The sequence below is a fragment of the Pseudopodoces humilis genome, chromosome 1 (assembly GCF_049639895.1).
Source record: "Pseudopodoces humilis isolate 2021_Gansu_Grassland_sample_001 chromosome 1, ASM4963989v1, whole genome shotgun sequence".
Classification (NCBI taxonomy): Eukaryota; Metazoa; Chordata; class Aves; order Passeriformes; family Paridae; genus Pseudopodoces; species Pseudopodoces humilis.
In genome coordinates, this window is record NC_142200.1 from 109247729 (window position 1) to 109261216 (window position 13488).

At 35.9% G+C, this 13488-nt stretch overlaps 1 protein-coding gene across 3 annotated transcripts in view; it reads right to left on the reverse strand.

Annotated features, from left to right (window-relative positions):
- The window catches only part of NEK11 (NIMA related kinase 11), an 83823-nt gene that overhangs the window by 54162 nt on the left and 16173 nt on the right, over positions 1 to 13488 (reverse strand). For all 3 annotated transcript variants that reach the window (XM_088055376.1, XM_088055369.1, XM_005519155.3), the window contains exons 3-6: positions 12788 to 12953; positions 7783 to 7901; positions 2652 to 2716; positions 2055 to 2181 (exon numbers count right to left, since the gene is read on the reverse strand). In XM_088055376.1, coding sequence (XP_087911502.1) covers positions 2055 to 2181; positions 2652 to 2716; positions 7783 to 7901; positions 12788 to 12953 — 477 coding nt within the window. The remainder of the gene's footprint in view (positions 1 to 2054; positions 2182 to 2651; positions 2717 to 7782; positions 7902 to 12787; positions 12954 to 13488) is intronic.

A 13488-nucleotide genomic window follows, 5' to 3' on the forward strand; every position in this document is an offset into this window, starting at 1 on the left:
ATGATAGGAGAAGGAGTAACAACTTCAAGCTGAGAGAGAGTTCAAGGCCAGGCTAGAGCAACCTCAGACTTTGAGCAACCTCACCTAGTAGATGGCCCTGCTCACAGCAGGGGGGTGGGAACAAGATGATCTTTATCCTTCCAACCAAACCATCCTATGAGTCTTTGATCCTTCATGAGCAACCAAACTTCCTGCACAGTGGCCCAAGGACTTAATATTATCTGGAGCCTCCAGGGTGGGCTCCCCTGTATGCTCAGTGACCTCTTGTCTTTTGTTAAATGGGGATAGTGGAGAAAAAAAGCAAGAATCATTGGAAGAATCATTATTAATGATTCAAAGAATCATTATTAAAAGATTAAAAGACGTGAGTATCAATCAAACACATGAGTCCTGATCAAAAAAAAGAATGAGTTCAAAAAAAGAACAGGTTTGTGGGCTGAGGAAGTACTGATCAGGGCACACCTCCTCCTTAGTGCCACTACAGTGAGGGCCAAGAAGCTCCTGCTGAAGGCAGTTTCACCCTCAGGTGAGTGTATTTGGTAATGCTTTGGAAAGATCACAAGAGGCAGAAAGTATAGCAGAAAGCTGGTAGCTACTGAGTTTGGGATGGGGAGATTTCTTTCTGTGTTTTTGTAAATTGTGAATGGTGATCAACACATGATTTATAAAACTATTGGATCGAACTCTGACTATGCTTACTCTATACAGCTTCAATGACCTATATGGATTGACACTAGTAACCACAAATAGAACTTAAACATGTATTTTACTTCCTATTTGCACTGCAAAAAAAGAAATTATTCCTTGGAGTAGAAGAGCACAAAAGGCAGGCTTCCCTGCCTTTTCATTTGTTTTGACATCTTTTGAAATCTTCTCCCAAAATATTTTTATTGACTACATGTATTAGCTGATATTTGCTACAGAGGAACAAGAAACAATCTGACATCAAATCCATAGCAGTCAGCCACACAGGCCATGAGATGAGATTCCTGACATATCTGTTGACTGGACTGAATATGTCAACTGTGAAAAATGGTTGCTACCATTTGAAAATATAGATGGCTGTCCTCCACTTTTAGAATTATATCCCGCAGCCACAAGTATATTTTGAAAAGGCAGAACTGAGACAAAGCTAGAGTAAATTATCAAGCAATCAAACTATAATCCAAATGTTTTACAAAGAAACTTTCCTGGTTTGAAATACTTATTTAACAATTAATCTTCTGATACATATACCTACAGGAAAAAAAAACAACAAACAACAAAAGACCTCATAAAAGAAACAAAGCCCCTTAAATAAAATACTATGACAAAATTTAAAAACTCAACACTTTTAACTATAATCTTAAACCATGAAATGCTTTAAGACACATATATAAACAATCCAGATATTTTTGCCATTACAAAAAAATCATTCTTCATCTTAGTTTGGAAGAGTACCTGCACACCCACAAGTTTCCTAAAGTCTTTCAACAGACCTCAGCTCCTAAACTTGATCCTTTAATCATCACATCAGAAGTCCTGATTTCAGGAATTTGTGCCATCTAAATGCAGAACCAATACTTTTCTTTCTACCTTTGAGTCACTTCTAAAACAGAGTGCCTTTTTGTTTCTGTTCTAACACTGCAGTTATTCTCATTTTCAGCTCCACTTCCAAATACTTTCTTGCTTTTAACATTTGCCAATGTTTTTAAATTTAGTTCCTAAGAAGGTCCTTCTATCCTCTCAGCCAGAATCACTCTTTGCTCATCCATCTAAAGTTTCACAGAAAGTTGCTTTTTTTCAATTCATCTATCTCAATATGAGAAAAAAAGAGACTTCCCCCTTTCTAGAAAAACCTGAACTTTGTCTACAGTCATCCTGTACCACATCAGAGACTGGACCTGAATCTTATTCTCCTTTAAAGTCTCAGATAACCTAGAATAAAAGTCAACTACATGCTTCTTAACAAAAAGGGCAAGGCTTCAAATTGCAACATTTGATTCTAATGTCCTGAAATAATTTTAGTGGAGATAAATGCCTAATCCAACCAAAATAGCATTATAACTACTCACCAAATGTCAGATTTTGTATTATATCCCTGGTGCTTCAGTACTTCTGGACTCATGTAGTGTGGTGTCCCAGTAAAAGTAGTTGCAAGATCACATGAACCCATCAAAAGACAAGAAACTCCAAAGTCTCCTAAAAATACCAGTAGAAACAATAATCTATTAATATTAACATGTATCTATTAATATAAACTTTTTTGTTTATTGTCGGATATGATAAAGTGACTGTACATCCAGAAAATTCTGCTAGTATTTTAAAAAATGGGAAAAACTATTTTCTGCAGTTCTTCAAAATAAAAACACCACACAAGCACAATATCACAGAACAATGTGTCTTTGAAGAGGCTTCACAAGGTCATCTGATTCAAACCCCTGGCTCAAAGTTAAATGGGGCTGCTCAGGTCCAGGCCCAGCCAAGCTTGAAGCACCCTCAATGCTAAAGATTTCACTGCCTCTCCTGTGTCTAACTGTCAAATAAATGTTTGACTACAAATCAAAATGCTATTTCGGACACAATTTTCTTTAAATCTCCTTATTGACAAAATGTCTGCTGGACTGTTCTATCACATGAAAATATATCTTTAACAAGTATAGAAATCTCACCAATTTTAAGAAGATTATCTTTCAAAAATATATTCTTGGTTTTCAAATCCCTGTGAAGTATCCGTCTGGAATAGAAAAGGAAATTCAACCTCATCCAACTGGAAGCATTCAGAGCTGTGTATTAAGTATTTCAGGCATTTAACTTCATCCCTTTTCAGAAAGGCCAGCCCACCACTGCTACAGTCTAACTCTGCCAGTGACAATCCATGGCACTGAGGCATTAAGGAGCTTCACAGAGGTGCATTCACAGGCACCCACATGCAGGGTGAGAGCCTAAGCAGGATAATAAAAACATACCTGGGGATCCCAGCTTAAGAACATAGATACAGACATAGCACATGCTGCAGAGGAAGAGAGAAAGGCAAGTCTTCCTATCTGACTCGTCTGAAAAGCATTACATCTTATTTTCTGCCAGCAGAATGAGATGCCTCACAAGAGGCATAAAAAAGCATAAAATACTCAAAGCTATAGGAAGACTCCTACAGAGTAAAAGTATTACTTCAAAGACAAATATGTATATAGCATAAGCTAGTAGTTCAATTTTTTACAGTAACAGCATGGAAGATGGAAGAACTTTACAAAGATGAAAAGGAACAGAACAATTAGCTTCTACAGACTTATTTTTCCATGAGAGTTTGAAAAAAAAGCATTATAAGCTACACACCATGTAAGGATATACAGAATCTTCTTAATTTCTATAAGTCTTACATGTGTGACAGTAATTCTACAGTCCCTTAGGAAAACGAAGTATCTCTGCGGTATACAAAACATATTCTCAATTAATTCTTGTTAATAACACTTCCAAAAGCATTGTTGCCTATAGCCTCACCTAAACTAGAATTCATCCACTTTTGAAATTATTATTAACACACAGGATTAATCATTAGCTCTGCTCAGGAGGAGGTTAGAATAACATTTGGTACATACTGGCTGCAGAAACTGTATTTGCTAATACAAATACAGTAGTCATTCAGCCAAATAGATCATGTAAAGAAAGAAAGTGATGCTTTGAGATTTTTGAGGGCAGATAAAATAAATATAATACTCAATTTTGATTTTTTTGTGCAATCCTCAAGTATTATCTCAAATTTGAATTATTAAAGTCTTAGGCATTGACATAATGAAATTATTTCCAAAACAGTTTATATATTAAGATTATAAAATATACATTCTGCAGCTTAAATATCCAATTTTGTCCACAAGTCATTTGAAAATATTTTTTGCAAGACGAGAAAAAAATATGCAATTCAATATACTCAGTTCGCAAATGGGGAAAAAAATATGAAAAATAATAGTAGAATTCATTGCAGTATGTACATAGACTGGGCATGAAAAAGAAACATTTCTATTTTCATGGGTCAAGGAAAAGAGTTCTTCATGTGTCTTATAGCAATTGGTTTTCACTTCTTTTTCTTTCAATTTTTTTGTCCTGAAAGTAATGCCTTTAATTTCATTAGAAAAAGGTTTTTCGCATTGGGAAAAATGAAATTTTGTTCATATATTTATATAAAATATTTATTCATATGCCTCCACTCATGTTTATAAAATATTGTTTATAAATAATTTGTTCTCTATTTGACAACTTCTGTGAGCAATAGACATACACTCATACAATACATCAGTAAGGAAATTAAACTAAGGTGATATTTGCTATTCCTTCATAAGTATATATATGTCTGTATGTACACACACACACTTTTATAGAAATCTTGCTGTGTTAATTGAGATTCATAAGGAATTTTCTTACCATTCATCACACAGATCCTTTGAAAGAACTTGCTTTCACTGAGGTAACTTATTCTTGTACATTGCTGCTGAGAATTGGTGGATTTCAACCTTCTTTTAATCACACTCCTTTGTAGAAATATAACCACAGAATTTTTGAACCTGAAACTTTTCTGACTATCAACTTCTTTAATAACAGGTATCTTGAAGTTAAAGAATGATCCAGAAAGCTTTCAGTAGCATATTATTTGAAAAGGAGATGAAAAAAAGATGTTTGCATCACATTAGTTTGAATTCCAATGTAATGCTACTGTAATCTTGCAACATATTGATGAATATTCATTATCTGCATTACCAGTAATTATAAGATGCTTTCATATATTAATATGACAAGGAAATATTTGGGAATTTTTTTTCAGCTTTACATGATATCTCTCAATGCAATGCAAATTATTCTGCTATGATATGTCTGAAGATAAACAAGATATCAGCTGAAATCCTGCCTGAAAAGAATTCTTTAATACTAGTAAGAAATTAATACCAGGACTGCACTGTAGATCCAGTTAAAGAAAGAGAACAACTTCTTTATTGTAGGAAAAGACAGACCTATAAAGACAACACGAATTAACTGGGCTCTATCAAAACTTTACTTGATGGACAGTGAAGTGGTTATTGAGTGGCTAATTTGGGTAGAAAATAACATGTAAGGACAGTTCCAAATCTGGGCTGTAAATATACCCATACCTATGTTCTGTAGAGTACCTGCTTGCTGGCTCATAGTCATAAAAGAACAGGACAAGCCCAGAGCAGTGGGCAGCCTCCTTGAATGAATCTTTGCCTGCAACAGAATGCGCTGCAAGTGAAGCTGAGGGAAGCAGAAGTATATTATTGCTGTGAAATAACACATAATTAATTTCTCTTTCCTCTATCTGAAGAACTCTGAAGAAGAGTAAGAGGTTCTGTGTAAGTCTGAACCATGTATTATCTGCTGTTTGCACAAAGAATAACCTTATAAAAATGTGTGCTCATAAATTTTTCATAATGATTAGCAAAATTATGGGTAACATAATGGTCAGCCTTATTCAAATTGAGGTTAAATTAATCAATGGCATCATTGCCTGATTGCTGTGGGATTAATTTTGTGCACTGACATGCAATGGGCTATGTGTAACACGAGAGACTACAGGATGGTTTCATGCTAAAGGTCTCTGTGAAGATAAGACCGCTCTTATGGTGTCTCCCTTTACTTCTCCCTTTCTTTATAACAAAGACAGATAAGGATTGAATCTGTTTATTTCTAGATAATTTTGTTTTCAAGTTTCAAATTTAAAAAAATTACATTAAGTTTCCAGCATAAGAGTTTTCAAAAAGTGTATAAGTTCAACCAAAGTTGTGCAAGAAGGACAAGTGAATAGTCTGTTTAAAACCATAAATAATAATTTTTACTGCTCTGGCAAAAAAAACTCACATCCACAGAAGCTGAGTTTTCTTAAGAATGTCATGGGGAAGGACCAACCCACAGGCTGTAAACACTTCAAGCTTCTAATTCTAGAGAAAAGCTTCCTTTGCATTAGAACATAATTCAAACATGTATTACAGCTTTTTTCCATGTCAGTAGAGAAGAAATCATGCATGACTCCTCTATACAGAAACAGAGGGTTATTATTATGTTTTAGTATTTCAAATTTGTGTAGGTAGTTTTAAATTCTTTTAAGCCTAATCTTTTCCACTTAAGCTATTGTTTGACTCTATACTAATAAGGAAAAGGTTATATTTCATAATGTACATACAGCCTAATAACACAAAATACAAATAAATATATAAAAATTGAAACTGTCAAGTTATTTGTAAGTGTCTGGAGAGGTACTATTAGCTATGACTGAAAAGGAGAAAATAAAATCCTATTTGGAAAATCGAATTGCTTTAACTGGAGAATTAACTGACTTCTCAGGAAACCAAATTTTACATACAACCAATTAAAGTTTATTTTTAGGATATTATTTGGTTTTAAACATTTGTTTGAGAACAAGTAGAAGATGAGTAAAATAGAGAGAAAAGAGGCATAAGAAAATTCAGAAAATTAAAGACAAAAAGAATAACTCACAGAATAAAATAAAGCTGTTCAGTTGGAAGGGGCCTACAGTGACCATCAGCCCAAACGCAATGTTTATATTATTATGCTGCATTATTCTGCACAATGCATCTTCTAAACACGTATATTAAAGAAAGGATTTTGCCAAAAGGGGACTTTCCAGGGCACCAAAACTTTTAATGGTAAGTTGTTAAACTGAAGTTCAAGAGAGAAAAAAAAAAACCCTAAGTCACACTGATAGTTTAGTTAAACTGTCAGGATTTTTATTTCCACTTCCCTCTGTCCTTTTGGCCTGAGGTGAATGCTGAAGAGCACAGCAGCCCAAGAGAGTTCTCTTTGTGTCCTCCCTTCACTGGCAGGGCAGCATTTCATGTAGAAGCCCTAGATAAATTGGCATTTAGGAACAAAAATGCTCCTGCATCTTGGGCAGCAATTCACTCTGCCCTTTTCCCCTCAACAGTCTGACACTGGCAAAAACTCATTAGACATCCATCAGTTTAGGTCAAACACATCCCACACACTTAACTTCAGCTCAATTAAGGAGTGGTTGTTCTTGACAACAGGTGACTTCTCTACCTACTGCTTGGGTACACCTAAAATTCAGGCAAGCAAATTTTGCCCAAGCCCTGCAAAGGATGATGCAGAAAGGGACCAGACAGGCATTGTACATGTCCAGCACACTGGTAGTAAGGGAAATCTTTCCATCACTGCAGTCAGCCTGCCTAAATCACACTGCAGACAAGAGCTACACTCATGTGGATGACCAGGTAGGTATTCATCTACATACACTGCCCCTGCTCCAGCCATGTGTGATCTCCTCATATCTGGATTACCTGTAGTAATTTTTTAAGTCAGTCTTTGATGTGATGTTAAAAGTGACATCTCTTTTCAAAGAATGCATGTATGTAACTCCACTGACTTTACTGAGAGTCTATCAAGAATATATATTGGATGCTTCACATTAAACATGTTCAGGACATGCTTCTTGACTCCCCTTTAAAAAGATTACTTTGTTTTAGCCTTTTAATCCATTTTCTTCTAGCAATATTGAACTATTTCTTCTGTACTCCATTTTCCATTTGGCTCTGAAAAAAAGTGTGTCTAAAGCTGGAAGACATTTACCACTGTCCTGCTAAAAGATGTAATGCACAATGTTCCTGCAGGGTAGATAATTAATTACACTTGAGGTATCTGACATAAACTTACAATAGTTTGGTGATCAGAACTTTCATTTCTGTTTGAATACCACCAACTAGTCAATAAGCCCATTCACTCCCCTCCCAAGCTAAATGCTCTCATATCAAATGACTGTACCTTTCATGCATATAGTTGACTCCGAGTAATAACTGTATAAACCAGTCTATAACTTGGCTTTGAGTGAACATCTTCCCAGAATCTTTGTACTCTTGAATTTTAAAGTCTAGATCTCCACCCTGAAAAATATCACAACATATTTGCACACTTACAGAAAGTTTTCAAAATGCTATTTCCTTCATCATCATACAGGACCCTACTTCCTTAGGCTTTGAGGCATCCCATCATGTAAAATCATGGTCTGTAAAATCAACATATTCTGAATTCTGAACTCTCCCAGCACCAAAAGCATACACAAGTGAGGAAGAAAATGGTATCAACCACTCTGGCTTTGTAGTTTTCTCTTAGTGTTACACAAGATCACCAAAGTTCTTCCTTCACGTCACCCAACTTCAGCAACTGAGCTGGTCACCCCAAACCTTTATAGTCAACACAAAGGAACACACACCTGTTTAGTGCAATTATCTCTGTCATCTAGTTGTCTGCCTTTGGAAGTGATGGATCATGCTGTAGAATCACTTTCTCTGCAGAGATTTATGATGAGGGCCTACATTGACAGGCTATAATATAGATATTTAGGTAGGTCAAATTAATCTACCCTGATCAGTCTGAATAAGTTAATTAATTTGAGAAAAGCATTTCCACTCCACAGTCAAGCGACACTCAAGCACACACTCAGGCGACACTCATTTATTATGTTATAATAACTATGTCAACATCAAAGAAACCATGTTGTTCTCTTGAGAATTACAATACAGTCTCTTTAATTATGATACTTTTCTTTCTTTCAAACTTTTGTCAGAAACAAAGCAGATTTAAAGCCTCAAGAATATGTAGCATGTGATACTTCATTAAATCAACAACTGATCTTGAAGTAGCACTTGGAATGGAACAATAGGACATACACAAGAGAATGCCAATAAACCAGAAAAAGACTACTTGAAAACTGTAATCTAGATTGTTTATCCAGTTTATAAAAAAAAATAATTTTATATAGAAGAATGCACACACATTAATAGTAAGCAATGTGTTGAAGTAACTAACCCCAGAGCAAAGGGACTGTGAGTCTAATTACATTCTAGTGACTAATTACCTTACATCAGAAAAGCTCATTAGCCATAAATCATTACTTTTACATTATACATTCTACATAAAATCAGAAGTTTTATGTGCCATATACAAGGAACTATTTTGCCTGTACAGCTGTACCAGTACCATCATTTCCCATCATCATCCCTTTATTCCTCCTCACTGTTGACTCTCACCATTTTATGATGTCTTCAGCATTTCTTGTTTTTTCTGTTCCCAGCACCACAGTGCTTCATAGTGATGCTACAAAATAAGCAGATTCTGTCCTTGCAGAACTATATATTCATGTGCTTCTGACATAAGTTTACAGTAATTTCTATGGCCTTTCTGGTTCTAAGTTACAGCATTCAAAAGTATGTTAAAACAAAGCAAATCTGTTTCATCCTCTATCAAAAATGTGTTCCCTACAATGTCCTGCAATTTTTTAATTGAAATGTCTGAATCATCTCATACACTAGAGAAGGGAATATGGGCTCAGCTCTCCATCTGCTGCCCTACTGCAGCCCAGAGAGAAGCTCTTCTGGGAACGTGGAACTCTAAGCAGCTGCTTCCCCTTTGCAACTCCAAATGTTCAGCAGCTTCCCCCTGGTTGCTTGCAGCAGAGAAGAGGAAGGAAAGAAAAATTGTTGCTGGGTACTCCATTGTGTGGCAGCCAGATGGGCTGCGACTGAATCTACTCACGCACCTCGAAAACAATGAGTCATTATTATAAAATAAACTGTTCTAGACAGATGCCCCAGATCATCCAGAGCCCAGGACTGAGGGGATGCTCAAACATGTGTCAGCTGGCTGCTGGCTATTTGCTTCAGGGGACTGTGTACTATCCAGGTGAGGACAGATGAAGTGCAGCAGGCTCCAGTCACCGTTTCTCCCTGTCCCAATGTGTCCCCTCTCACAGTAACACATTGCCATGAAAAAGGCAAAATAAAGTAAGTGCAGCACCTACAGAGCTAGGGCAGTGAATACTCTGAGGCTGAGGGACAACTCCTGAAAAAGGTCTAAGGAAAACAAAAGCAGTTGAATAATGCACTACAGGCGCCTTCACATAAGTGTACAGCTTATTACCTTCAAGCAGGGAAAAGTGGTCTCAATGTCCTACAATTAATTTACCCTTGATTTTGTGTCTAAAAAAAGGAAAACAAAAACACATCATAAAAGATTTGCTGAAATATTGCTGCTGTGAAACTCTGAAAAAATTTGTTAACCCAATTTCACATTTTGGAAGGTCAGTCTACTGAAGTTCATAAGGAATTCAACAATTTAACAAATTAAGTACCTATGGAGTTTCCAAGCTGCAGTTGCTATTTAAATATCAGAGTAACAAGCACACCAGTAAATTATTTAAAACAGCTTAGCATCTAGAGCTGATAACGTGAACAGGCATTGACTGCTTTAGTTATTCCTTTCACTCAGATTTCCTTAGCATATGTGTACTCACATCACAGCTGAGACCACAGTCAAGAGAAATAAATAATTGTCTGGGGGAACAGTACAATGAGTTCTGCTTTATAATACATTAAAATGATGCAATTTTTGAAGTAACTGCTTTGTAAAAACTGTGTTTTATTGAAGTCAAATTTGTACTACAAAATTAAATTCAAGGTTCATTAAGGCAATTTGGTTTGAAATCAGTCTTAGCTGATAATGTTTATACTACCTATAAGATTCTGATTTGGGGAAAGTGTCTAAGAAGCTCAACAAGTAAGATCAAAACAGAACAAATATACTTTTCTATAATTTTGATTTAATTCAGTTGTAATAAAAGATGTCAAGCTGAGCCATGGAGACCAATGTTCTCTGTTTTTCTTTCACAGGACAAGGTATAGCATGGGGCAGCTGCGCTGGAGGCTCACTCTATGCTACTCACGCCAGAATGAACAAAGCACTGTGGCTAATGAATAAGGCACAGTACTTTGGAGAAAACAGAATAAAGCTCAGGGGGGTAGTTCCGTTTCCATGCCAACTTAAATATGTGCTCTTTGTTTTGAGTCTGCCCAAGAGTAGCAATTACTGCCAATCTGGTAATTATTCTATGCATGAGAAACTGAACACACTACACTTCCAAGCAAGGATCAGGTAGCACATTTTTCTCATTCTCAACTTATGCACGGTTTAAACTGGCATCTTTTAGGTCAAAACACCCAAATCCCACCACATACAAAGGCGGGCTATAGATAAGCAAATACAAAAATATACCTTCTGGAAATACCCCGACTAAAACAGAAAAGAAACCTCATAGCACTGTGCGCAACTTTGCTTTGTATTTTTCCTTGCCTGAACATTCGAGGAAATATGTTGTAATGACTTAAATGCAACATGCACAGAACATGTCCTTTGGGAATAAGTCAGAAGCACATCCTATTGGATCAAGTATCATCCTGACCTCACCTAGCAGACTCAAAACTCAAAACTGAAAAGATTCAGCGCATAGCCAATGAATCCATTTCCTCTTCCTTGCTGTAATACATTCTCACCTGTTTGAGGATGTGACTCCCAGATCCTAAGGCAACTGTACCAAAACATTTTCATTCAGGGTAGTTTATACTGCCTGCATAAAAAAACCCCAAACCTCCAAGGAGTAATAAAAAAAAAAAAAAAAAAGAGTGAAAAGCAGTGGATAGATAAAAGACACTATAGTGCTGCTGAAATAGGCTCCTTTATTCCTACATGTTTAACTGATCTGTACTGGGCCACTTCGTACTGCTGGTAGAGAGATAATTATGAGTGCATGGGAATAGCTGGACATTTAGAATAATCCTTCAGTCCTGAGCTCCAGATTTCCTCAAAGAGTTGACAATATTCTCAAACCACAGCTGTCAGACATTCAAGGAATGGCACAAAAAGCTTCTGCATGGGTGTTAAAATAGTATGTGAGCAAATACTCAGACTGTATCACGGAACTGAACATTTCAGCTTTAATTTTTAAATAACCCAGCAATAAATTTGCATTTATATGTCACCAAAGAAAGCTTCCAAGGAAGAAATAAAGAACAGGAATGGTACTTGTTTAATTATTCCCATGAAAGCTAAATTCTTGAAGAAGTGTGATTAGTTAAGTCAAATCTGATTTGTGTACCTGTAGCCCAGTAGTCTAAGTTCATTATCTTCCAAAGAATTTCATCATGTCTAGCAGAGCACAACTGAAGAGTTTGCTTCACAGTTTCATAAAAAGATCACTTTTTGTATGACAATTTTTTTTGAAAGAGCACATCTGTATTTAATACAAAGTAGGCACTTATTTTATATAAACTACTAAAAAAATGGCTTAAATATTCTTAAATTCTTATTTGAAAGCTTAAAGACAGATTCCAGCAATATGTTCTTAAATCAAATGCTGGAGTCAAAACTTTAATGGTAACTATATGGTAGAACATCCTGCTTTAATATTTGTTGTATCCACTACACTCTGGTCTTTGACTCACACTGATTTTCATTTTATAAAGCCAATGTTACTGCCAAACTCATCATCCATGTGATCAGGCTTAAGCTTCTTGTAACCAACTCCAAATCACAAGTGAGTTTTCCCTTCCTCATTTATATTAGATTTAATATCATGCCCCCACACCCACAATCTCATCCTCTCTCACCTATCAGTCGCACATCACACACAAGTGGTACAACCTTTCTGAGCTCTCCCACAGATCTGGCAGTGTGTCTGCATTTAAGCCTTTCTTGTAGCACTTGTAATCCCAAATGATCTTGCACGTAAAATTACCTATTTCTTCTTCTGCGGTGTGTTTATGAGTCTCACATGAGCAGGTAACACTCCTTATCTGAAAGGAACACACCTAACAAGTAGCAGGTGATGCCACAAGCAACAAATAAAGACTAAAATTCAAACTAAAACATTTTATAAAATGGCTTCTTAGAAGACCCTATTTAAATACACACTTTTTTCAAATTTCTTCAGTCTCACCTCACAATACTCAGTGATAATGCAGAAACTATCTCGCTCCACAAAGCTTGCATAAAATTTGACAATGGCTGGATGGTCTAATTTGGAGAGTAGCTGTGCTTCCAGATTTGCTTCAACTGTTTCATTAGGCTTTAGGTTTCCAACAGAGATTTCCTTTAGGACCTTTCTAGAGGGAAAAAAAAGAAATTTTTATATTAATAAAACCAGAAAAATATAAGAATATGTAACATTTAAAATCCCATCAAAATTTCCTTAAATGCAAAACAGTAACATTGACCAACTATTGGCAACATGAAATGATGAGGCAAATATGGGTAAACAATGAGAATGCATTAAAAACCAAACAAATATGCTAGTCACCATATAGATTAAGCAATATATTAAAAACACAGTTTTGAAATATTTCTCCACTACCTACTGCACTGTTTTCTTTAAAACCTGTTTTCAGTGCTATGAATTACTGCATAACAACAAACATAAGCAAAAAATCAAATCTAAGTGATTTCAAACCCACTCAGAGCATATGGTCAAGATTCATGTATGAAAAAAGGAGTAGCAAGAAACTGCATTTGCAGCTTCTGCCCAAGTCTCTCCATGGAGGCATGAGAAAAATCACAGAAAGTAATATTTCTGTGGCTGTTTTTCTAGTGATAAACTCAGGCTGTCCATTTTTTTTTTTTCCTAAAGATCAGCCTCTCCTT